The following is a 26,533-nucleotide window of genomic DNA, read 5'->3' on the forward strand; positions in this document are numbered from 1 at the left end:
GAAGTTTCCAGAATCAATGAGTACTTTTGAAAACTGGGGTGACTTTCGGTCACTCTAGGAATTTATTATCACTAAAAAGAATGATGTTTGATGCAAAGACCCAAACTAAAAGGAACTAGAGAACTGCCCAGAGTCCTCATCTGCCATTCCCCTCCACTTCCACAATCCATCCTGTCCCAGGCTTGTAAGGTCTTTCAAAAGAGGCAAAACAACAAGCAAAGAGTAATTACTGCCCTCGCCCGCACCCAACCCCAGCGTGCGGTCATTATGGACTAATCTAAGAAAAAAAAAAAGTCAAGCTGCTTCATGTGAAAGGTCTCCCACCTTCCACCAAGCTGCAGACTGAATAAGCCAGGGAAGCACAAATCAAGCCAAAACTGAATGTAAAAAGGATGCCCAGTGGCAATGTGGATACACTTTGTCTACAAGTTCTGGGTAATAAGACAAAAAAGAGATAACTACTGAATTTATAAGGTGAAAATATCAGCAATCACTACTAATAAAAAAGGATCCCACTTACAGCAACAACAAACCTACCTAGGAACAATAAAAAATATGAGAACTCCATTAAATGAAAACTGCACTTACAATTTGAAAGGAGAAAAAAGGAATGTAAATTCTTCCCAATTTTACTTAAGTTATGAATAAATTCCCAGAGGGAGTTGGTGTCTGGAGGAGGCTTGAATAAATTTTATGCTGAAGGTGACTCAGGATAGTAAAAATAGCTTGTATATTTTCAAACATGGAAAGTGGGCATTTGCTTTTTATTAAAATTCACAGGCTGGGCGCGGTGGCTCACACCTGTAATCCCAGCACTTTGGGAGGGTGAGGCAGGCGGATCACGAGGTCAGGCGTTCAAGACCAACCTGACCAACATGGTGAAACCGCATCTCTACTAAAAATACAAAAATTAGTCGGGTGTGGTGGCGCATGCCTGTAATCCCAGCTACTCAGGAGGCTGAGACAGGAGCATTGCTTGCACCCGGGAGGCGGGGGTTGCAGTGAGCTGAGATCGTGCACTGCACTCCAGCTTAAGTGACAGAGTGAGACTCCATCTTAAAAAAAAAGAAAGAAGAAAAAAAAGAAAAATTCACATTAACCAGTAATGAAAACGGCAAGGTACTAGAGCAAGAGTAGACACCAGTAGTACTGTATTTAGTCACTAATTTTATACTATAATTGCCTAGTATTCACCAGTGTAATAGAATATGCATCTCGGAAACAGATTCTTGAATATATGAGAAAGGAAACACTGAAAGCCAATAACTAATTATCCAAAGCAAGCTTATTATTTGCAAATATCAGCTCACCTGACACCTTATATTATACTAAATAGGGAACAGCCATAAAGATACCATTCTTTTGGTTACAAAATTAGCAAAAACTAACAGCATAACAATATTCAATGTTGGGATTGGTGCATAGGGAGAAGTACTTTCAAAATAATGGCGGGAATGTGAAAGCAATTTAACAGTGTGTATCGAAGTTTTTTCAAAAGTTCATTCTTTGACCTGGTAGTTCAACTGATGTTACATCCCCTGTTGGGGTATTAAAAAACCATCCATTGTGAGGTTAAGAGATTTTAATGATCTAAGGGAAACTCTAAGAAATAGTGCAGCATGAATGATGGTTAAAAGCCTGAGATTTGGCATTAAATAGAATTTAACTCTCATCTCTGCTATTTACTAGTTTATGTGACCTTTGTTACTTAATCTCTCTAAATGTTTCCTTATGTATTTGAAAAGGGAAGGCATTATTATGAAGACTAACATATATATACAATCCTATATACTCAATAAATGCTAACTTATTAACAAACCATAAAATATGTTAAGACAGTAAGAGGTAGGATTTTATTTACAATGTAATCTGCCTATTTAAAAAATATATGGTATACACCAAAGTGTTGAGGATATCGTTAGTCAACAGAATTGAGTGCTTTTGATCTTTTTTATATATCCCTATAATCAGCACGCTACTTTCACAGTAAGAGGAAAACAAACACTAAATAGGTAGTAACAGAGTTAAGAAAGCAGCGTGTTTTATCATTAAATTGAAAACCTAACCTATCCTTATCTTAAAGCTAACTAGAACTAGTCAGCACAGTTTCCTTGTCGTAGGCTATGATTACAAACTAATGCTTTTCTCAAAGGTATTCCACCTTAGATAATCTGGGACAATACTTCATTATTCAGATCCTTATGTAAAATTAAAAAAAATGAATTTATGAAACATAAATTTATTTAAATAAATTTAAAGAAACACAAATGTGTTATTTTCAAATTGTAAATTTTATAACCATTATATAAATGGGCACTGATATACAAAATAATGTCAGTTGCTAAAACATGACAATTCACAGCAGGCCTACATCATATAATGGCAGAAATCTTTAAACACAAAATCTAATGATTAGAACCAGAAGTTGAAGGCCCACTGAAGGAGTCCTTAATATTATGAGGCCTAGGTTTCAAAAAGCTACCAGTTCTAGAACGGATTTTACTCTGGAACTGTTTCTTGACTATTTCTTGTTGCATCTCTTTCAGCGTGAAGTGGAATCTCTGAAACTCAGGTGTGGCATCAACAAAGTCAAGAAGGTAGTCCAAATTCTCTCTTACAGCAGATAATTTAAATTCAGCAGTCTGCTTCTCAGTTTCTCCTCCTTTTTGAACAACTTCCTTTGTTATTCCACCTTTGGTTTTTAGGAGACAACCCTTTTCTTCATCTCCATTTAACCACACCCTATTATCATCCAACTTAGTTTCCAACTCCCCACATTTTTCAAGAATTTCTCTATAATCCCCATCTTCTAAGCCTTGAAAATCATATTCAGGTTCCTTTTTGTAAAGAAGATTTTCCCATGCATTTGCTATGGTTATTTGTTTTACTTCATCCCAACTTTTTGCCCAGTTAAAAATTGCACTTTTTATATTGTACATTTTAATTTTGGAAACTCCTTTATCTCCTTTCTCTTGCTCATCATCACTTTCTTCAAATATTACAAGACTCTCTTCAAGTTGCTTCCATCTATACAGTCGTTTGCAACTCAAGATCACACCTTGATTCATTGGCTGAATCAAGGTTGAAGTGTTATGGGGAAAGAACATACATTTTATTCGACCATCCTCACTGGTTAGTGATTCAGAGGAAGGATGAGCTGGGCAACTGTTCAGAAGTAACAACGCCCTGATGTCCTCTTCATGAAATCTTAGGACATTAACTTGAAAATGTCGGACCTCAGGAACAAAGTTTTGAAAAAACCATTCTGAAAACAATTCTCTGGTGAACCAAACATCTTTACTGGGTTTATATATCACAGGCAATGTACTTGTGTCCTCTTTCACACTTTTGGGCAGTTTTGATTTTCCAATAATGATTGACTTTAATTTATGAGTTCCATCTGCATTTGCACATAAAAGGGCAGACAACCTTTCTTTGTTTATTTTCTTCCCTGGTAGGCAGATATCCTTCCTACTTGCCTGAGAATTTTCTGGCATTGACTTCCAAAAGAGGTCTGTTTCATCCCCACTGTATAGCTGAGCTAGACACAGCTTCTCCTCTTTGATTATCATGGACAGTTTTTGTCGAAATGGTTCAACATTTTCAGAAACTGAACTTAGGACTTGTTCGCCACATCCTTTTCGGTTCCCAATTGCATGCCGATTTCGAAATCTAAAAAGCCAACCAGTGCTAGCTTTGAAATCTGTTCGCCCAAAACACTGTGCGAATCTCTCTGCAGCAGCCTGAAGCTCCACGCCTCTTACCGGAACACCAGCTGAGCGTTTCTGTTGGTACCACATGTAGACCGCATCATCTACATCACCATATTTGGCTCCGGTTGTCCTCTTTCTCTTCTCAGCCCCTACTAATGGCATGTCCTGCTTTAGTACAAAGTCTAGAATTAACTTCTTATTTTTTTTAATGTCATAAAATGTTGACTTACTGATTCCAAATTCATCCATTACACTTTTAAGTGATCGTCCAGCTTCAATTCTACTTAGAACCTTCATTTTCTCCTCCAGATTCAGTGTTGTATATTTCCCTCTCTTATTCATACTGAATTTAACTCTGAACAACCAACAGGAAAAAACAAAGGGAAAAGCCTTAATGAACTGGCAAAAAAAACCCCCACATTTTTAAAACAAAACAGCTCAAAGCCCCAGAAGGCATGGGCATTGTATTGGAGGATAATGGACTGAAGGGGATAACCATGGCTGAAGAGTTAGTCTAGAGGTGGAGGTCTTACGTACTCCGAAAGCTCCCAGTTCCAAAGTCCTGTCTGGCTCTTGCTCCTGCAAGCCATGAGTCATCATTTTTCGGAATGCCACCTACTTCTTCTCTTTTGACAGATATAACAGCCTCGGTCAGGAATGACAAGAATACCTGCATACTTTCCCTAACTCAATACAGGAAAAGGGACAATATCAAGAGAGGAGGGACTGAGCAAGATGTGCTCACAAGAAAGGACCCAGGTGGAATAAGTTTCAATAAAAACCGATGCTTGAGAAGAAGGGAGTGTGAAAGACCCAAAGGCAATGACAGAGTAATCTTGTGTGTAGCAGAGATGCAATGTGGCTTCTCCCCTTCCAAAAAGACCTGATTTTACCTCACTGCCTGAAAAGAGAATGGCGCTCATATTGCTTTGTATATAGCGCTCACTGGGCAGCAGTTCATTTATCTGGATAAGGGCTACAAGGACCCTGACATCGGGATGTATGGAGAGTTGGAATTTAGGAACAGTTGTACCGAATCTTGAAGTGAAGAAGAAAGTAAGTCGTTTTTGTTGTACGTATGAAAGAAATCCAACTTTTACTGCATTCAATATAGTATTCTCAAGCACCGTGCTTTAACTTGAGTGTCTCTTGTGTTTGCCAAGGTAATATATAAGTATGTAAATAATTCGTTAGTGGCACTTTACCATTCTCAGGTCTTCTTTCTTGGGAACATCTGATGTATTCTCAAGTGCTATTTTTCACTGAAACTGTTCTCTGAGAACAAGTTTCAGAATCACAGTAATTCTTAGAGATGAGCCCAAAAGTTTTACAAATATTTCACCATAGTTAAAACATTTTAAAGATCTGTCCTTTCATTTGCTTTCCTAAATTTACATTGTAAGTAACATGCTTTTCATATTTGAGAGTTTGATTTCTCTTCAGTGTTTATTTTACTTAATTTGAACCAAGACTCAACTTTTCCACAGAAGAAATCTAAAAGGTTTCTCTGCTGCTGTTTCTGATCAATTGTTTCTCATAAATCCTGCTGGCAAACTCTTCTGTCCCTCTAGCCCTCAAATACTCTTTTCGGGTCCTCCTGGTGCTCCCCAAAGCCATTCCAGGTCCTTAGAAATGTCTTAGTCTAGATTAATTTCCTGGTTCTCATTCCAGATACACAACCTCATGGGAAGAAACAAAAACTGCCACTTTTATCCATTCCAGGTGCTATGAAGAAAAAAAAGTATGTCAGAGAAATAAGGGAAATGGCTGGTATCTCAGTTATTCTTCCTCTTATTTAGGGCAGAATCTGACTGGCCCATTCATTCCCCAACTACATAGAATTCTCTCTCTCTCTCTCTCTCTCTTTTCTGAGACAGAGTCTTGCTCTGTCACCCAGGCTGGAGTGCGATGCCACTGTCTCAGCTCACTGCAACCTCCGCCTCCTGGTTTCAAACAATTCTCCTGCCTCAGCTTCCTGAATAGCTGGGACTACAGGTGTGTGCCACCACACCCGGCTACTTTTTGTATTTTTTTGGTAAAGACAGGGTTTCACTATGTTGGCCAGGCTGGTCTCGAACTCCTGAACTGGTGATCCGCCCGCCTCAGCCTCCCAAAGTTCCGGGATTACAAGCGTGAGCCATCACGCCTAGCCCAAAGAAATCTCTTAAGTCTCTCATCTAATAACCCAGAAGAGTCAGACTACTGGTTTTCCTCTAACATTCACTGCAAGAAATGCCAACTATGAGTGATGGAGCATGGAGAAGATTACAAGAGAATATGGTAGTAATTAGGGTGTGGAACCAATGGCAGGCTAAGATAAAGCAACTTTCTAAATGAGGCAACTATAAGGCAATTAGTAAGTGATAACTCAGAGATAAATCTTGGTTTATTTCTTTCACTTGTAAATGGAAAAATAAAGTATCTGCTAACCAATAGCAGCACCATTAACTCCAGCCAGTCACCTAGCAAAAATATTCAGTTCACTATGGCAGTTGTGTGGGTGTCTCAAAATTAATGTATTTGCTTTCAATGCTTCTCAGCTGTACCGTCGTCTCTTTTTTTTTTTTTTTTTTTTTTTTTTTTTGAGATGGTGTCTGGCTCTGTCGCCCAGGCTGGAGTGCAGTGGCGCAATCTCAGCTCACTGCAACCTCTGCCTTCAGGGTTAAAGCCATTCTCGTGCCTCAGCCTCCCAAGTAGCTGGGATTACAGGCACGCACCGCCATGCCCCGCTAATTTTTGTATTTTTAGTAGAGACAAGGTTTTGCCATGTTGGTCAGGCTGGGCTCGAACTCCTGACCTCAAGTGATCCACCCACATAGGCCTCCCAAAGAGCTGGGATTACAGGTGTGAGCCACTGCGCCAGCTATGGTCATCATCTCTAAAACAGTGCCCAAGCAAGGGGAGGTGAATGAAACCAAAAGGAAAGGCTCGAGAAACATTTGTGGGCTTCAAAGGATAAGCCACTATGGCAGCAAACCTCACATAATGAAAATCATCAGTGGCCCTCATTCACTATTCACAATTTGTGCCTTGCATGCCTCTTTTTCCCATGAATCCCTTTTCCATTTTCTTCTCCCTTTAACCAACTTCCTAACTATATTATGAATCAGGCCTGTCAACGATATCCAAGGGCACTGCTTAGCACTGCTAGCAGAACTTCACTTATTCAACTTAATAAATGCTAATTATATATTCAGCATTGGGCCAAGTGATAAGAATCTTAATGCTGAGGGCGTTACTGTCCACTGGTTCTGACAGACTGAGAACAATACTTACTTCTGAAGAAATGAAGTCCCAACCTGGCTGAGATATTAAGGAAATGAACCTACTTAGACACATATTCAAGTGACTTAGGCAGACGCTCATTATTAAATCTGTTTATCTTTCCCTCTCACTTAAAAAGGATCAAGATCTATGCCTAAGATGAGTTACATCCCACCCTATCCAAAAGCAAACATAGCATAATGACCTGGCAATGGCCTCTCATCTTCATTCTCACCTTAAACTTACCTTAGATGAACTGCCCTAGAAAGAAGCTCGGTCAAAAACGCTCAAATGGTGCTCCAGGATTTACTTTCTTTTTTCTTTTTTTTTTTTTGATACGGAGTCTCGCTCTGTTGGCCACGCTGGAGTGCAGTGGGCAGATCTCAGCTCACTGCAAGCTCCGCCTCCCGGGTTTACGCCATTCTCCTGCCTCAGCCTCCCGAGTAGCCGGAACTACAGGCGACCGCCACTGCGCCCAGCTAGTTTTTTTACTCTTTAGTAGAGACGGGGTTTCACCATGTTAGCCAGGATGGTCTCGATCTCCTGACCTTGTGATCCGCCCGTCTCAGCCTCCCAAAGTGCAGGGATTACAGGCTTGAGCCACCGCGCCCGGCCCCTCAGGATTTACTTTCTTAAATGCACTCTTTTCATTCCCATTCAAAGGACTCCAGTATAAGTTCTACATAAACTCGTTTTCTAACTTTTAAAACTCTTCCTCTAAATGCAGCCCAACTCAGTAAAAACGTACTTAAGATCTCACACTCTAATAGTTTCCAGCTTTTAAAGCCTTTACTCCCACCCTTCCCTCGGCCTGGAATGTGTCTCCATACCCTGCTGTGGACAAAATCCCTGTGGACAAAAGGTCTTTTATAATTTCCCCAACCCCAAATCAACTTTGATTTTCTCGGAGTTCTCACAGAATTCAGTTTATGTCCTATTCTTACTTTGTGTTACTGATATTCATGACATTGCCTCAGTCCTTTCAATAGACTGCTTAAGGACAAAGACGTCTTTTTTTTTTTTGAGACGGAGTCTCGCTGTGTCGCCCAGGCTGGGGTGCAGTGGCGCGATCTCGGCTCACTGCAACCTCCACCTCCCGGGTTCACGCCATTCTCCTGCCTCAGCCTCCGAGTAGCTGGGACTACAGGCGCCCGCCACCACGCCCGGCTAGTTTTTTGTATTTTTAGTAGAGACGGGGTTTCACCATGTTAGCCAGGATGGTCTCCATCTCCTGACCTCGTGATCCACCCGCCTCGGCCTCCCAAAGTGCTGGGATTACAGGTTTGAGCCACCGCGCCCAGTCAAGGACAAAGACGTGTTACTCAGCTCTGTAACACTGGCTACGCATAGCTGACTTAATAGTCCCTTGACTGCTATAGGCTGACGTTACAAAAACTGGTAATTCGGAAACCACTCATACTGGACTTATTAAATAATCCCTCAACTGGTACAGACTGACATTACAAAAACTGATTAATTCAGAGATCACCGAACACCCAAAACACTTAGATTCTTATAACTATGATTCAGTAAATATGTGTGGAATGCTTATCTTATCCAGGTGACTATGTTAGGCGCTGCATGAGATACGAGATGAAAACAAGGTTCCCATTTTCCTGGGAAGAATACTGGAGTGGAAAACGCAGAAGATATCACAACAGGAGAGCTATTTCCGATTAGCCGCCGCCACTGCTGAGCTATGTGACCCTGAGCAAGTCATTAGGTCTTCGTTTGTCTGTCAAGGAGAGGTAGAAAAAGTACCTATTTCACAGGTTCAAACCTACCTCACAAGAAAAAATAGTTGTGGGGAATGCGTCTCGAGACCTAGAAAACGGTACAAAACCCTCGGGGGGCCGTTGTTTCTGAGCTAACCAGTGGCCCGACCCGGACAAAAAGCCTCTACGTCGAGGAGGCTGCGACGAGCCCAGCAACAGCTCGAGCACTGCCGGCCGGGCCGCGGGAAGCCCGAGGACGCGGCGCGCGCAGCTGGGCGGCGACCCTTACCCGGCGAGGCTCCCGGGCCCCGACAGCCACACAGAACAGACGTGGCAGTGCGACGCCTCCCCCACTGGGGACACCAGACGGCGACAGCCACGCGGTGAGCCGGTGCAAGGCCCTCTAGGCTTCCGCGGGTCTGGAGACTCGGTAGCGTTAACCCTTCCCCACCTCCGGGGCCGGCAGCAGTTTCTCTGGCGAGGAAGTAGGACGGTTTCAGACGCCTTAGCCGGAAGGCGGGCCTCCGCGCGCCCTCGGAAAGCGTCACTTCCACTTCCGGCCGACTCTCGGGCTCTGAGCCTGGACAGGGCAGCGGTAGGGCAGCACCGCTGTGGGACGGCGGTTGCGCGCCTCAGGTCGGCAACCTTCCGCGCGGCGGCTTGAGTTTGAGCGTCAGAAAGCGAGGAGCGGCCTTCACGGAAGCCAGGCTGGCCGAGGTAACCGAGAAGCAGCTTCCCCTATGGCTTAGACCCTGAAGTCGCTGAAGCGGCGGCGGCCGCAGGGAGGCAGACATTTTCCGTAGGCGGCGGCCGCGGCGCTTCCGGGCCGCGCGGCTGGATCCTGAGGCGGGGCCCCCGTCGGGCTCGAGAAACCATTCTCTCCCTGCTTTTCGCAGCTATAGTCCAGAGGCGCGGCTGAAGCTCGCTGGGACACTGCCCGCTTGCTTAGTGCCCGCCGGCACGCCTGTCGCAGACACAAGCTGTGGCGAATCCGAGTGCTGGCAGGCAGCAGTGCCTGCAGCTCCTTTACCTCAGACCCTTTACCGCCTCCGCTGGCATTTCCGTGTCCGGCTGATGTTATGCGGTCGGTTGAGCCTCAGGGCTAGCGGCTTCTGCTGATGCAAAAACACAGGAAGTGTCTCTGTGCTTCCGGAGCCGGGGTGGGCAGCGGGGCGCTGGCCACTTCTTTGAATACCGGTGGCATCCTGGCCAGAATTTCGGTGCCGTTTCTGCTGGCTTACTTCAGGAAAAGTGAGGCTCACGGCTCTCCTCAGCCCCACTTAGAAGTCTAAATGACCTTCCGAGAAATGTAAAGTCAGCAAAAGTTTCACTTTCATCGTCACCAGCTCCTATTGGAGTTGATAATTCGTAGACATCAGCGACAAAAAGAAAATATGACTTGATATTTTGTAAATAAAATATCCTTTCTTACAACGTGATATTTTGTAAACAGACCAGTTGTGATTTTGTCCAGATCAAGTAAGCACAGTTAAAAATGCGTGTAGGCCTGGCGCGTTGGCTCGCGCCCGTAATCCCAGCAATTTAGGAGGCCAAGGTGGGTGGATCACGAGGTCAGGAGTTCGAGACTAACCTGGCCAAGGTGGTGAAACCCTGTCTCTAATAAAAATACAAAAATTACCCGGGCATGGTGGTGTGTTCCTGTAATCCCAACTACTCGGGAGGCTGAGGCAGGAGAATGACTTGAACCCGGGAGGTGGAAGTTGCAGTGAGCTGAGATCACGCCACTACACTCCAGCCTGGGTGACAGGGAGAGACTTCATCTCAAAAAAAAAAAAAAAAAATTAATATAAATCATCTGCATGGCACGCTTTATGTGTCTTGCAAAGAAGAATGATGGGCATATTTTTGCTTACTTGGGAGACATGGTCTGACAATAGTTTACTTTTTTACTTTCCTTCTGTAGTAACCCCTCCCCCCACTTTATCTGGGTTTCACTTACCCGCTGTCAACTGCGGTACAAAAAATATTAAATGGAAAACTCTAGAAATAAATAGTTCATAAGTTTTAACCCTTTTTTTTTTTTTTTTGAGATGGAGTCTCGCTTTGCTGCCCGGGCTGGAGTGCCCTGGCGCGGTCTCAGCTGACTGCAACCTCTGCCTCCCGGATTCAAAGAGTTCTCCTGCCTCAGCCTCCTGGGTATCTGAGACTACAGGCACGCACCACCACACCTGGCTAATGTTTGTATTTTCAGTGAAGAAGGTTTCACCATATTGGCCGGGCTGGTCTTGAAGTCCTGATCTCAGGTGATCCACCCACGTTGGGCCTCTGAAAGTGCTGGGATTACAGGCATGAGCCACCGCGCCCCGCCAGTTTTAAGTAACTTATTACAGTGTTTTATTGTTAATCTCTTATTGTATCTCATTTATAAATTAAACTATCATAGCCATGTATACATAGAGAAAATAGTAAAATGCAGTTAGATGCTGTTGGGGGTTTTAGGTATTCACAGAATGTACTGGAACTTACACCCCTTGGATAAGGGGGTACTACTGTATTTTGATCTCACTGTCTCAGCTCTTTTGCCAGTATTCCTACAATGGAAAATCTAAAATGTTGTTTTTTAAGGTGCCTTTATTTTTAGTTTTTAAATTAGAGAGACAAAGTCTTGCTCTAACTCCCAGGCCAGAGTGCAGTGATGAGGTCATGGCTCACTGCAACCTTGAATTCCTAGGCTCACGTGACTCTCCCACCTCAGCCTCCTGAACTAGAACTACTAGTGTGCTCTACCATCCTGGCTTTTTTTTTTTTTTTAATTTTGTGTTTTGTAGAAACGGGGTCTTGCTATGTTGCTCAGGCTGCTCTGAAACTCCTGGCTGAAGTGATCCTCCCACCTCGGTCTCCAAAAGTGCTGGGAATACAGGCATGAGCCACTGCACCTGGCCTAAAATGTTTTTAAAGTGAAGGCTTCCATCTTCACAAGAGGGTGAAGGGTCATAAAAGTTGTACTCCCCTTACTAAAGACAGACTGGGATGATCTGTTAAAATTTAAGAGAATCTCAGAATGTTTTCCTAATCTTATTTTCTCCTATTCTTATGGGGAAGATGGGATAGGAGGCACACCAGTTAAATCCTTGGAAAATCCCAAAATACCTTTCAGCCAGTGGGTGCCAATTTTCTTACCCACCAACCTTTCCTAAATTGTTTTTCTTTTTATAAAAAAGACAGTTGTCCACTGACATTTGTCTGTTTTGTGCTGTGCTTGAGCTGAATAATAGAAAAGGAGAAAAACAAAGAACCTGCTAGTTGATTTTGAAGGGAAGACAGGACATCTTTTCTGTTCTTTTTTCTCATAAGTAGCAAGTGATGAGGGTCATGTGAGTTTCTTATTGATATGTACTTTTTTTTTCTTGTCCTCAGTGCTTTTAGGAAGAAGATCCTTTTATTGCTTTTGTACAAGACCAGACGGGATCTCATTTGTCAAACGTGGTACCAATTGGGTGTCTTAACATAGGAACAGAACTTCCTAGAGCAGAATGATGATGGTAGATCTGAAAGTGGCTGCATACTTGGACCCTCAGATCAGGGCTTTGTGGGAGACCAAGGGACCTGCAAGAGAGAGCTCCGGTCAGAGTAAAAAATCTCCTCAAATGGACAGTCTCGATCCTAAGAGCTCTTGCTGGCACTTCCGGAACTTCACTTACGATGAAGCAGCTGGACCTCGTGAGGCTGTCAGCAAACTTCAAGAATTATGTCATCTATGGCTGAGGCCAGAGATCCACTCAAAAGAGCAGATACTGGAACTGCTTGTGCTAGAGCAGTTCCTGACTATTCTGCCCAGGGAGACACAGACCCAGATGCAGAAGCACCATCCACAGAGCATTGAGGAGGCTGTGGTTCTGGTAGAACACTTGCAGAGGGAATCTGGTCAAACATGGAATGGGGTGAGAAGAAAGATTCCTGGCATGTACAGTGAAATAGGATGCAGGTGGATATAGTAGCGATGGTGGCAGTTAGTTGAGAAATTAGATGCATTAGGTCACTGTTTTTTTTTTAGGACAGTTAAGGTGGGAGTTGAAACTACAGACCCACAGAAAAGTTCAGAGGTTTCAGAGATTGTGGCAGATACTTCCCTGGCCTTAGAGAAAGAGAGTTGCTTTTGCCCTCTTTGGAGCCAGGGTGAATTGAGGGTGATGGGCCTAGTCTGGCTTGGCCAAGGAGACAGGACTTAAGTACTTAGAAACAGAATAAAAGGTAATAAAGAGTCAGGGAGGCCGGGTGCAGTGGCTCACATCTGTAATCCCAGCACTTTGGGAGGCTGAGGTGGGTGGATCATCTGAGATCAGGGGTTCAAGACCAGCCTGGACAACATGGTGGAACCCTCTCTCTACAAAAATAAACAAATTAGCTGGGCATGATGACTGGTGCCTGTAATCCCAGCTATCCTGGAGGCTGAGGAGGGAGAATCATTTGAACCTGGGAGGTTGCAGTGAGCCAAGATCACGCCATTGCACTCCAGCCTGGGTGACATAGCAAGACTCCATCTCACGAAGAAAAAAAAAAAAGGGGGGGGGGCCGGGCACAGTGGCTCACACCTGTTATTCCAGCACTTTGAGAGGCCGAGGCAGGCAGATCCCCTGAGCCCAGCCTGGGCAACATGGTGAAACCCCATCTCTACAAAAAACATCAAAATTAGCCAGGCATGGTGGCACACACCTGTGGTTCCAGTTACTTGGGAGGCTGAGTCAGGAGAATCACCTGAGCCCAGGAGGTGGAGGTTGCAGTGAGCTGAGATCGCACCACTGCACTCCCTTGGGTGACAGAGTGAGACCCTGTCTTAAAAAAAAAAAAAGGGGGCAGATCCACAAGGAGAACACAGGAAAACAAGGACATTTAAAGAAAAGGAGAAATTGCCAGGTTCGGTGGCTCATGCCTATATTTTGAACACTTTAGGGGTCGAGGTGGGAGGATCACTTGAGACCAGTCTTGGGAACATAGTGTGACCTTGTTGCTATGAAAAAAAAAAAGAAAACAAGCCAGGCTAATGGCACATGCCTGTAGTCCCAGTTTCACAAGAGGCTGAGGTGAGAGGATTGCTTGACCCAGAAGTTTGACGCTGCAGTGAGTTGTTATTGCAGCATTGTACTCTGGCCTGAGCAACAGAGTGAGATCTTGTCTCTAAAAAAAAAAATGTTTTAGGCCGGGCACGGAGGCTCACACCTGTAATCCCAGCACTTTGGGAGGCTGAGGCGGATGGATCACAAGGTCAGGAGTTTGAAACCAGCCTGACTAACATGCTGAAACCCCGTCTCTACAAAAAATACATAAACTAGCTGGGCGTGGTGGCATGTGCCTGTAATGCCAGCTACTCAGAAGGCTGAGGCAGGAAAATTGCTTGAACCCAGGAGGCAGAGGTTGCAGTGAGCTGAGATCACACCACTGCATTCCAGCCTGGGCAACTGAGCGAGACTCCATCTCAAAAAAAAAATGTTTTTAAATATTAGGAAAAATCCAGCCTGGGCAACATGGTGAAGCTCTGTCGCTACAAAAAATACAAAAATTAGCTGGGCGTGGTGTCGTGTGCCTGTAGTCCCAGCTACTCGGGAGGCTGAGGTAGGAGGATCACCTGAGACTGCAGTGAGCCATGACTGCACCACTGTACTGCAGCCTGGGTGACAGAGTGAGACCCTGTCTCAAAAAAAAAAAAAAATAAAATAACTAGGGGAAGACTGCAAAAGAAAAGAGAACATAGAAAAAAGGGAAACAAAGATTTGGAAAAAAGAAAAATCCCAACAGAATAGCCAAGGAGAAGAAATGCACTGATGGGTAATGTCCTCCCTACAGTAGATGAAAGCCTCTACTGCCTTCCCTTAATGGTGGTTCCTTGGCTCTGCTGACAAGTAGGGAGCCAGGGTATGACTTTGGTGGGTGGCGACACATCTACTGACCTCAGGTCTGCTGGGAAGAATACAGGGCAGGACCTATGTACTGTGTCAAAATCATCTGGAGGTAGGTTGGAGCCACTCTTTCCCCTTTTTTCTCCATTCTGTCCCAATTCTCTGAAAACCTGTGGCTGTAGGCATAATCAGGCTGACAGGAAGACTTTTAAATTAATTTCTTTGAATTTTAGTGAAAAGTAGAAGATAGAAAACCACAATTGTGGGTTTGAAGTCAAGAGAAAAAGCCTGACAAGACAGCATTAGAATGAGTGGCCTGCCCGGCCGGGCACAATGACTCACACCTGTAATCCCAGCACTTTTGGGAGGCCGAAGTGGGCAGATAATCTGAGGTCGGGAGTTCAAGAGCAGCTTGACCAGTATGGAGAAACCCCATCTCTACTAAAAATGCAAAAATTAGCCGGGCATGGTGGTGCATACCTGTAATTCCAGCTACTTGGAAGGCTGAGGCAGGAGAATCACCTGAACCTAGGGGGCAGAGGTTGTAGTGAGCTGAAATTATGCCACTGCACTCCAGCCTGGGCAACGAGCGAAACTCTTCACAAAACAAACAAAAAAAAGATGAGTGGCCTGCCCAACCCTGCCAGTGGCCTGACCTAGACCATATACAGAGGAGTAGAAGCTGCTGTGTTGAAGGGCTGGCAGGAATCATGGTTTGTTTCCTTTTACCCTAGTTTTCTCCTATTTGTGTATAGACATTTGTGGAACATTGGTGGCCCAGTATCTTTAAGCCTTTGTCATTTTTTTTAGTGTCTTACACTACCGACAATGTGGGCTGTATACCTGTTGCTCTGCCTCCATCCCCACAAACCAAAAGTAAGTTCTGTGGTAACAAGGATGGGAATTATTTCTAGGTTGCAGTCCATGAGCTGGGAAAGGAGGCAGTGCTCTTGGGAGAAACAGCAGAGGCCTCAAGTTTCAGGCTGAAGTCAGCAGATTCCCAACCAGTGGACGTATCCCAAGATGAAGAATTTTGGAATACATACCAGGGTCTGCAAGAACAGCTCAGCAGGAATACTCATAAAGAGACTGAGCCTGTGTATGAGAGGGGTAAGGAGCTTCATGATAATTTCCTTCTCCTGGGAGCTGTGATAATAGTTTATTCACCCAAAATGTCATAGGCATTTTTTGAATACTCTGCTCTGTGGATTTGTAAAACCAGCTTTGATAGCAACTATGATGTCCTTCCAGACAGCAGTAGAAATGCCAACTGTGGATGAAAGTGGGAGTTGGCCGAGGGAACAGAAATAGCTAAACCCCAGAACTCTTCTTGGTAATAACACATGAACTCTGTTCCTTAGAAAAGTGGAGAGGAAGGAAAGAAATAGAGTGAGAAGGCTTAGGGTCACCTCATCGTCATAAAATACAGAAGGAGTTGGGATCAGATGGGCTGTTAGTGGCAGAATGTGAAAACAATTGTGTACCAGGAAAAACAAAAGACAAAAAACTTCATCTCCTACCATACGGTGGAGTCCCTGAGTACTTCATTTTAAGATATCAAATTTTGGTCTAACTCAGAAAAATATGAGAGGAAAAAGAGATTTCCCTTTTATTTCTCTGATGAAGACTGAGGAAATGGTTAATTGGGGAACTGGTTCTAGGGGCTGGTGGATATTTGGTTCTTATTTATGAAGAGACTGCTTCAGGCATCACATACACCACACGTGTAAAGGTGTCCTATCTGTACTTAAGTCAGGATCAGTATTTTAGAAATGAGCTCAGGATTTTATAGATAAAAGAGATTTCTTCTGGCTCTTTTCCCCCCACAGCTGTGCCTACTCAACAGATTATAGCCTTTCCTGAGCAAACAAACACCAAAGACTGGACAGTGACACCTGAGCACGTCTTGCCTGAGTCCCAGGTGAGCTGTGCTTTCCAGCTGTTTAGGGCTACCTTTCTCTGCTATACACGATTCAAACTGTCCAGGAGGGGTTCAGAGGTGTGTTAGTCCCGGGTGTTCTCTGGGCAACTGGGTACCTCCCAGGCTGTGGGCTGACCCCTTGGCTCCTTTTTTTTCTGCCTTCTCACTTAAAAAAAAAAATGTTCTGTTAATTCCTTTATCGCCTGGCCTAACATGCAGTTCACAGCCAGGTGGCTAGGCTGCTTCTGTATCGTGGCAGGTTCTGAGCTGAAGTCCATTCTCTTCTTTAGAGCTTGTTGACATTTGAAGAAGTGGCCATGTATTTTTCCCAGGAAGAATGGGAGTTATTGGATCCCACTCAGAAGGCCCTCTACAATGATGTAATGCAGGAAAACTATGAGACTGTCATCTCTCTAGGTAAAGATTTTCCCTTCCCTTTATGTAGTTGAGTACTCTATTCTTGGCTTACTGAGAAGGAACCCCAGTGAGGGGTGTCTCACTGTTCCAGGAGCTGGTTGATTCTCAACTAGATGGTGTAGGGGAGGGTGTAGGTAGTGTATCCAGATCACCTGGGGAGCTTTTTCCAAATGTACGTGCTGATTGCTTACCCTACATGGAGTTCTTAATCCCTTCCCTCTCTCTTCCACCAAACTTCCTCTTCTATGTCTTTCTTATCTCAGTAAGGGGCACAACCATTATCCAGTTGCTCAAGGCATACAAAGTAACAGTCCTCCTTTGTTCTGATCTTGTCATCATACCCCATTGTTAATTCATTAGCAAGTTTTCTTAGCTTTACTTTGACGTATCCTAACTCCAACCATGTCTCAGCTTCTTGCACTGTTAGCATCCTGGTGTAAGCCAGTGTCATCTTGAACCAGGCGTACATGAGTAGCTTTTTAACAGGGGCCCCTGCATCTCCTTGTGCCCTTACACAGTCTGTTTTCTATACAGAAGCTAGATTGAGCTTTTAAAAACCTAATCAGATCATGACATTTCCTTGCCTCAAAAGCCTGTGGTCACTTACATTCAGAAAAAAAAAAAAAGTCTGATATTACCAGGGCTCCAGAACACTCTACAGTCTGGTTCCTGCTCACCTGTCTGCCCTCATCTGCTACTCAAGCCCTTGCTCAGTCCTTACCAGCCACTTAGCTGGTCTCCTTGCTGTTAGTTGAATTTGTCAAGTTCATTTTTACCCTCTTGTTTAATTTTATTTGGCACACTGGGCTTCCTGAGTACTTCATTTTCAAATTGAGTACTTCTAAGTTTTGCTCAACTCAGAACAATTTATATCATGCGAGGGGGCAAAAAACCCATATATATATACATATCTCTTTTTATTAACTTTCCTCATGAAAACCGAGGATAATCATCTGGGGAACCGGTTCTAGGGGCTGGTAGACACTTGGTTCTAATTTACAAAGAACCAGGTGGTTACCATATACACTCTTAAAAAGGCGTCCTATCTTTCCAGAAAGAATCAGAATCTTCTGTATTTTAGAAATGAGCTACGGATATTCATAGAAACAAGAGAAATGCCCTCTGGCTCTTTTCCACCCACAGCTTTGCCTGCTCAACAGATTTTAGTCTTTCCTGAGCAGACAAACACCAAAGACTGGACAGTGGCACCTGAGCTCCTCTTGCCTCAATCCCAGGTGAGCTGTGCTTTCCAGCAGTGTAGGGCTACCGCAGCATGACCTTGTCTGCCTTTCCCTGCTGCCCAAGACCCATACTGCCCAGCATGTGCCCTGAGGCATGTTAGCCCCAGAGGTTCTACCCTGGACAATTAGGCTTGGCCCAGAGGGAACTGGGTACCTCCTAGGCTGTTTGCTGACCCGTTGGCTCCTTTTTTTCTGCCTTCTGCCCTGCTTTTTTTTTTTTTTTTTTTCCCTTAAATCGTGTTGTTAATTTCTTTAGCGCCTGGCCTACCATGCAGTTCATACCCAGTTAGGCTGCTTCTGCAGTGGCAAGTTTGGAGCTGAAGTCCATTCTCTTCTTTAGAACTTGTTGACATTTGAAGAAGTGGCCATATATTTTTCCCAGGAAGAATGGGAGTTACTGGAATACACTCAGAAGGCCCTCTACAATGATGTAATGCAGGAAAACTATGAGACTGTCATCTCTCTAGGTAAAGATTCTCCCTTCTTTTTGTGTAGAAGTTGAGTAATCTGTGCCCAGCTTACTGAGAATGAACCCCTGTGAGAGGGTCTCAGTGTTCCAGGAGCTGGTTGATTCTCAACTAGACAGTGTAGGGGAGGGTGTAGGTAGTGTATCCAGATCACTTGAGGAGCTTTTTCCAAATGTACATGCTCATTCCTTATCCTACGTGGAGATCTTGATCCCTTCCTTCCCTTTCCCCAAATCTTCTCCATCATGTTTTTCCCATCTGAGTAAGGGGCACCACCATTATCCAGTTGCTCAGGGCGAACAAAGTACTGTCATCTTTTTTTTTTTTTTGAGACGGAGGCTTGCTCTGTCACCCAGGCTGGAGTGCAGTGGCGCGATCTCAGCTCACTGCAAGCTCTGCCTCCCGGGTTCACACCATTCTCCTGCCTCAGCCTCCCAAGTAGCTGGGACTACAGGCGCCCGCCACCATGCCCAACTCATATTTTTTGTATTTTTTTAGTAGAGTCAGGGTTTTACCATGTTAACCAGGATGGTCTCAATCTCCTGACCTTGTGATCTGCCTGCCTTGGCCTCCCAAAGTGCTGGGATTACAGGCATGAGCCACCGTGCCCAGCTAGTACTGTCATCTTTTACCCTGATCTTGCCATCATACCCCACTGTTAATTCATTAGCAAGTTTTCTTAACTCTACTTCGACATATCCTGACTGCAGCCATGTTTCAGCTCCTTGCACTGCCAGCATCCTGATCTTAGCCAGTGTCATCTTGAAGCAGGTCAATGTCAGTAGCTTTCTAACAGGTCCCCTGCCTCCGCTCTTGTCCTCCCACAGTCTGTTTTCTACACAGAACGCCGATTGATTGTTTGAAAACATAATCAGATGGTTGCGTTTCCTTGCTTCAGAAGGCTGTGGTTACTTCTTACCATATTTGGAGAAAAATCTAAACTTCTTACCAAGGCTTCAGGACCCTCCATGGTCTGGTTACTATGGACTTCTTTGCACATGTGTCCTGCTACTGGTGTGCTTGTGCACTCAGTCCTCTTTAGCCACACTGGTCATCTTTCTGTTACTTGAACTCACCAGGCTTATTTCTACTTTTCCTTTGCCTTGCATACTTTTCTGCCATGCGGCAAAACTCACTTTTAGGTTTCTGCTCAAGTATTACTTTCTCAAAGAGGTGTCCCACAGGACCTTATCTAAAATAGCTTCACAGGAGCAGAATCTTAAATACTGTTTACCATGATTTAGTTTTCTTTAAAACATTTATCACTCCCTGACATTATTTTGTTTATTGATTGATTGTGCCACCCCTATACTATAATGTAAAGTCCATGAAATTAGGGGTCTTCTTCACTGCTATATCCCTAGCCCTCGAGCAGTGCCTAACACACCATAGCCACTCAGTACATGTTTGTTGAATGAATGAGTGACAGTTTCATATCTAGCAATCTGTAATTAGAGAAATTTCACGAAGTGATTTTGGTCTATTTCTTGTACCTGCATATGAACCAGTAATCTATAGGAATGGTAGAAATCTATCCTAGCTGAGGGCCTGTGGCTAAAGAATAAAGGCTAAATAAAAAGTAACTGTAATTATAATAGTAATCACTTGTGCTTATGATACTCAAGTCAGCATCCTTCACATTGGCTCCGCCATACCTGGTCTTATCCAGGCTGAGTCCTTCTAAAGAGTTAATAAGACCAGCTTATATTCCCTGCAACTTCTGGAGCTTGGTTCCCCCTTGGTTGGATATAGGGTATTGATGGCAAAAGAGGGAGAATGTGTACTGGATTCCCATTCCCTGTATCCTTTTCATTGATCCACCATAGGTTTATTTCTTAGTCTCTGCTTTGCATAGCTACCTATAAGTATAGCACAGTATAAACATGATACTAGATCTTGGAGTCTATCCATTTAACCATTTGGAGTAACAAATTGTAAAATGTCTTTGGTCATCCTGAAACAGTCTGGGATTAGTGGACCAATTCACTGTTAAGTTACCAGTCCTTGACCTCATTTTGTCCATTTGACAGCATTGTTTGTGCTCCCCAAACCTAAAGTGATCTCCTGTCTAGAGCAAGGTGAAGAGCCATGGGTTCAAGTATCCCCCGAGTTTAAGGATAGTGCCGGAAAATCTCCTACAGGTAAATATACCATGGGAAGTGGAGAAATGTGCCTTGATATGAACTTTTGCAAGGGCTTAACATTTTAAGATTTTGTTCCTTTTTTTAAAAATCATTGAATTTTTCTTTTTATTCCTATGATTTTCTTGTTCTGGGATACAGATGGGTGATTATGTTTATTCCAACAGGGTTAAAGCTCAGAAATGACACTGAAAATCATCAGCCTGTATCTCTTTCTGACTTAGAAATACAAGCATCAACAGACATCATATCAAAAAAGGCCAAAGTAAAAGTTCCCCAGAAAACAGCAGGCAAAGAAAATCATTTTGATATTCACAGATTGGGGAAATGGCACCAAGATTTTCCAGTGAAGAAAAGAAAGAAACTTTCAACCTGGAAACAAGAGCTGCTCAAACTTATGGATCGTCACAAGAAGGATTGTGCAAGAGAGAAGCCTTTTAAATGTCAGGAATGTGGGAAAACCTTCAGAGTTAGCTCTGACCTGATTAAGCACCAAAGAATTCACACTGAAGAGAAACCCTATAAATGTCAACAGTGTGATAAGAGGTTTAGGTGGAGTTCAGATCTTAATAAGCACTTAACAACACACCAAGGAATAAAACCATATAAATGTTCATGGTGTGGGAAAAGCTTCAGTCAAAATACAAATCTACATACACACCAAAGAACTCATACAGGAGAAAAGCCCTTCACGTGTCATGAATGTGGAAAAAAATTCAGTCAGAACTCCCACCTTATTAAACACCGGAGAACCCACACAGGTGAGCAGCCATACACTTGCAGCATATGCAGGAGAAATTTCAGCAGGCGGTCAAGCCTTCTTAGACACCAGAAACTCCACCTGTGAAGAGAAGCTTGTCCAGTGTCCTCATTCTGAAGACATTCACCAAATGGAGCTTGACACTAAAATTTGTGTAAAACAGAAATCACAAACCTTGAAAAATTTTACATCAGAAAATGGCGGGGATAAACATATGTTTCACAGAAAATAATCAAGACTTGGTCTGCAGCCACTCAGTAGTTTTCTGTGGTCACAGAAGTAAACATTGTTCGTTTTGCATTGATCTCTCCAGTCATTCTTGAACACATCCAATAGATACATTTGCAGCGTGGTCTTCCAAAATGAAAAGCAATAACATGCATGTTTAATTGCATACCATTCTCTTCACAGTAGCAGGCTTACTAATTTCAATAGTCTCATGAGGCAGAAATGAATTACAATGTAAAGTGTTCCAAGAATGAAATTGGATTTTCTTTCTTTTGTCATTGGACACGGTTTGCAAAGTTGAACATCATTTGAGTTCCTTCTTGAACTTTTTGGCAACTTCTGCTCTTGGATCCTGTTATCACAGTTTTCTACTGTGATGAAATCATGTTAACTTCACCACTAGGGAATCTTCAGATGAACTATTAATGCACTAACTTGTGCCTTTCTCATTGGTGATGTTTGGAAAACAGAAAACATCTCTAATGGAATCATGGGTAAACGGGTTGGAATTTGTAGCCATGGAATATAAGATGTAAAGAATTTTCTGCAATAAAAGAAACTAGACTTACAATGTCAGTAGGATAAAGCAGGTATAAAAATTCGTACTTGGCCAAGGCCTGAAAGAAAATTAGTGGGAATTAAGATCAACTCAGAATTTTGTTTATTTACTTTTTAATTGGTTTTTCTTTGTTACTAAGAATAAGAGACTTGGCCGAGCACGGTGGCTCACGCCCGTAATCCCAGCACTTTGGGAGGCTGAGGCAGGCGGATCACGAGGTCAGAAGATTGAGACTATCCTGGCTAACAAGGTGAAACCCCGTCTCTACTAAAAATAAAAAAAATTAGCCGGGTGTGGTGGCGGTCGCCTGTAGTCCCAGCTACTCAGGAGGCTGAGGCAGGAGAATGGCGTGAACCCGGGAGGCGGAGCTTGCAGTGAGCTGAGATCGCGCCACTGCACTCCAACCTGGGCGACCGAGTGAGACTCCGTCTCAAAAAAAAAAGACTTAATGTTTGTATGAGAGTTGGAGTGTGTGTGCTGCAGACAGGATCCTGTGGCTCATTTGGCATGGAGACCTGGACATTTAGTCAGGAGGAGACGGTTCCCTAAATAAAGGGTTTGGGAACTGGTGCTGCGTGTTGGGCGAGGATGAGCAAATCCACATCCATGTTGTTTTGTCCTACACTGTAAGCTCTACCTGTCTTTGTTCTTTCCAGCACAGCATTTAACAGCAGCGTCAGGTGATTAATTTGATGGATTGCCAAAAGTCTGTATAGCCTATGGATTTTCTTACAACTTGCTTATTTAGGTACAGCAGTGACTCAGGTGCATTCCTTTTAGAGCTCTTAGGTATATCAGGAAAGGGGTTAAATAACTGACCTCTTCCAAACTGCTTATTTATTTATTTATTTATTTATTTATTTATTTATTTATTTATTTTGAGACAGAGTTTTGCTCTTATCGCCCAGGCTGGAGTGCAATGGTGTGATCTCAGCTCATTGCATCTTCCGCTTCCCAAATTCAAGTGATTCACCTGCCTCAGCCTCCAGAGTAGCTGGGATTACAGGCGCCTACCACCACGCCTGGCTAATTTTTTGTATTTTTAGTAGAGACAGGGTTTCACCATGTTGAGCAGGCTGGTCTTGAACTGCTGACCTCAAACGCCCACCTCGGCCTCCCAAAGTGCTGGGATTACATGCATGAGCCACCATGCCCAGCCTATACTAATTATTGTTTCTTAAGTACAGCCAACTCTGGAGCTCTGGTCTGCATAGCTCTTACCCAGCACATTCTTAACCTAAGACCTCCAGGATTCTGTTTCTTCTCCCAGATCATGTGTGGCTTTCTTTCTGGCACTACATTCATTCATTCTGGTCAATTTAATGAAGGCCTATGATGTGCCAGGCACTGTCCTATACTCTGAGGACACAGGAGTGGCCAAGAGACAAAATTGCATCCCCTCATGGAACTTGTAGTGAACAGTAAAAAGAATGGTTTTTGCTTTCCTGCTCCTTGCACTAAGATGAGGTTATGAGACAGTTTTGGTCAATGAGTTGTGAGCAGAAGAAGCCTCACTTCTGGCTGAAGCTTTTCTTTTTTTTTTTTTTTTCTTCTTTTTTTTTCTGGTACAAGACCAGTGCTCTCCTTTCCTGCCTTAATCATGGAACCACATACAGTGAGAGGAGCCGTGAAATCAAAGCAGTCCAGAACACTGAGCCACTGCATGGAAGGCGGCTATTCCTGAGAGTCTCCAGACCGATAATGGACTTTGTGAGAACAAGAAATAAACATTCGTTCTATTAAACCACTGAGACATTGGTGTTGTGTGTTTCTGTACCATAACCTGGCCTATCTTTTTTTTTTTTTTTTTTGAGACGGAGTCTCGCTCTGTTGTCCAGGCTGGAGTGCAGTGGTGCAATCTTGGCTCTCTGCAAGCTCCACCTCCTGGGTTCACACCATTCTCCTGCCTCAGGCTCCCGAGTAGCTGGGACTACAGGTGCCCGCCACCACGCCTGGCTATTTTTTTTTTTTTTTAGTAGAGACGGGGTTTCACCTTGTTAGCCAGGATGGTCTCCATCTCCTGACCTCGTGATCTGCCCGCCTCGGCTTCCTAAAGTGCTGGGATTACAGGCGTGAGCCACCGCGCCCAGCCAACCTGGCCAATCTTAATAGAGCTTAGAAAAGGGCAGTTGGGGGAGTGACTGTTCTGCTGGAGCTCTGAACCTTTCTGTTTTCATTCTACCTAGCCTTTGACCCTCAAAAGAGATCTGGCTTCCCATGGATGCTAAACTGAGCTGATGCAACACTAATGGGACCACATAGGAGCTCCCAAGATTGTAGATGATAGGGAAGAAAGACATTGCTGTCTGGGACAAATCTTACGGGAGGTCAGTTCAAGGGGACAAGGCAACCCTCCTTCCCTATCTGGCCCACTTCCCTTATTCTTTGTCTCCCGGCACGTTGCCTCATGCACAAAACAGGCATTTCTATTGAATGGGCTGTGGTGGGGGGTAGGGGGTAGGGATTGCCTCCCTCATATGAGTGCAGATTTCAAAGAATGGTTTGTTAACTACCTCTGTCGTATCTTCAGTGAGTTGTGCCTCAGAAAACAGATGAGATACAGGGCAAAAGCAAATTTGCCCAGATCAGTGTAGACAGTAAGGTGTCTTGTCTTCCTGGACTAAGGGATGATAGACAATTGGGGAGAAACGGGCAGGGAGGCAGGAGCAGGACAGTTCCAGTTGTGGAGTGAGAATCCTCCAGGGGGAAAGTCATAGCTTAGCCAGTACTCAGCTGTTGCGCATAACATGATGTCTCATAACAACCTTCGAATTTGTGGGGTGGGGAGTGGAAGAAGGGTTTTCTGTAGCTTGAGATGAGACTGGATTACTAAAATGATACCAGATGATATGAGAACAGATTACTTACACCATGATATTAAAATCTATTGAGGCTTGCTTTAAAAATGAAATATGAGAAACACATAATCCTAGGTTTAGCCTTAAACATTAGTACTAAAGTTCTCACAAATATGTCCTCCATAAACCAGCAGGTGATTTCCAGGAAACAAGAAGGAAGCTTTATTTTAGCATGTTCAGATAGCAGCCTTACCATGGCTTCAAGGTTATATCTGAGAACTGTATCTTTGACCCCGTCTAGTCTCCTGACCTCTCCCCTGCACTAGTCTAAGTACAGTGCTGGGACTATCCCAGACCTAGAGTTCTCCCTGCCATTAAGCAGACTGGAACCTTGAGCTCACCTTGAGAACCTCAGATACATTTTATTTTTGAGACAAGGGTCTCACTCTGTTGCCCAGGTTGGGCTCACCACAGCCTCAATCTCCCAGGCTCAAGCAATCTTCCCACCTCAGCCTCCTGAGTATCTGGGACTCCAGGCATGTGCCACCATGCCTGGGTTATTATTTTTTTATTTTTAGTAGAGATGAGGTCTTGCTATGTTGCCCAGGTTGATCTTGAACTCCTAAGCTCAAGTGATCCTCCTGCCTTGGCCTCCCAAAGTACTGGGATTACAGGCATGAGCCACCATGCCCAACCTCAGATATCTTTTAACTTGAGGGAAAGAACAGAAGGGCTTAGAATCAAACTAAATCTCAAAACTAAAACTCCTAGGGTTTCTGTTAACTTTTGGAACTACTAAGAACAGCGTTGAATGTCCCAGGTGAGTCTGTGGAAGAATACCCAGCAGCCTCTTTTATCCAAATGGACAACTGGTAACAAAAGATTAGAGTTCATAAAGGATTTTCCAAATATTTGTTGAGTCATGCCACTGAAGCATTTACTCTTGCATTTCCTGGTTACTCCTCCCCGTTATGTATAATGAAGGCTGCCCTGTTACTCTTCACTTACAGGTTTTCTAGTGCATAAATACTTGCTGAAACTCTCCCCACATTCTTTCTGTGGACTGAATTCTCTGCTGTATAGACTGTCTGAAGTGCCCTCAAGTGGGAAACAAAGTTTTGCCCATACTTCGCGTTTTTACTGTTCGTCCCAGTAGAAATCCACCCAAACAAAAAGCATACTTTTGTTTCTGAATCTTTTCTACACTTGTCGCTTTTTCTTTCTTGTGTGGGTTCACTGGGGACCAAGGCGAGGGCACTGTTTGAAACATCAACCAAATTTGCTACGTGCCTAAGATTCCTTCATATATTAATCCTCCACTGGGCAATGGTAGATGGGCTGTACTGAAATGCCTTCTTCAGTCAAGCATCTGTAAGACTTTTCTCCTGTACAATTCACCCAAATCTGATAATGCATGTACTTTGCCTAAAGCAGTTCCTCTAGTCCTAATCCCT

General features: G+C 43.8%; 2 protein-coding genes across 21 annotated transcripts in view; one reads left to right on the forward strand and one right to left on the reverse strand.

Moving 5' to 3' along the window:
• Nucleotides 1-1,267: 1,267 nt before the first annotated feature.
• LOC105467872 (tigger transposable element derived 7) lies at nucleotides 1,268-9,218 on the reverse strand. 6 transcript variants are annotated; one of them, XM_071084007.1, is made up of 3 exons: nucleotides 8,982-9,218; nucleotides 8,607-8,712; nucleotides 1,268-5,438 (listed from the first exon to the last, which is right to left on the reverse strand). In XM_071084007.1, the coding sequence occupies exon 3, from the start codon at nucleotides 4,053-4,055 to the stop codon at nucleotides 2,406-2,408; it is 1,650 nt and encodes a 549-aa protein (XP_070940108.1). In that variant the 5' UTR covers nucleotides 4,056-5,438; nucleotides 8,607-8,712; nucleotides 8,982-9,218; the 3' UTR covers nucleotides 1,268-2,405. The 6 variants fall into 6 exon arrangements, with proteins under 6 accessions (XP_070940108.1, XP_011715970.1, XP_011715966.1 ...); XM_011717668.3 differs by lacking the exon at nucleotides 8,607-8,712 and having other exon boundaries at nucleotides 9,144-9,218; XM_011717664.2 differs by lacking the exon at nucleotides 8,607-8,712.
• Nucleotides 9,219-9,255: 37 nt separating this feature from the next.
• The window catches only part of LOC105467873 (zinc finger protein 75A), a 72,462-nt gene continuing 55,184 nt past the window's right edge, over nucleotides 9,256-26,533 (forward strand). For 4 of the 15 annotated variants that reach the window (XM_071084004.1, XM_071084002.1, XM_071084001.1 and 1 more), the window contains exons 1-4: nucleotides 9,257-9,409; nucleotides 12,071-12,594; nucleotides 15,462-15,657; nucleotides 16,377-16,468. In XM_071084004.1, the coding sequence (XP_070940105.1) occupies nucleotides 12,187-12,594; nucleotides 15,462-15,657; nucleotides 16,377-16,468 (696 nt within the window). In that variant the 5' untranslated portion in view covers nucleotides 9,257-9,409; nucleotides 12,071-12,186. Of the gene's footprint in view, nucleotides 9,410-12,070; nucleotides 12,595-15,461; nucleotides 15,658-16,376; nucleotides 16,469-16,758; nucleotides 16,886-18,028; nucleotides 20,394-20,623; nucleotides 20,735-20,901; nucleotides 24,033-26,533 lie in introns of those variants that run through there. The other 11 variants (XM_071084000.1, XM_071083997.1, XM_071083998.1 and 8 more) reach the window with 11 other exon arrangements.

This window comes from Macaca nemestrina, chromosome 18 (genome assembly GCF_043159975.1).
Source record: "Macaca nemestrina isolate mMacNem1 chromosome 18, mMacNem.hap1, whole genome shotgun sequence".
NCBI classification, from domain to species: domain Eukaryota; kingdom Metazoa; phylum Chordata; class Mammalia; order Primates; family Cercopithecidae; genus Macaca; species Macaca nemestrina.

What these genes read in the sequence shown, in the direction of transcription:
- LOC105467872 (XM_011717668.3), bottom strand. Translation starts at nt 4,055, where the DNA reads ATGAATAAGAGAGGGAAATATACAACACTGAATCTGGAGGAGAAAATG.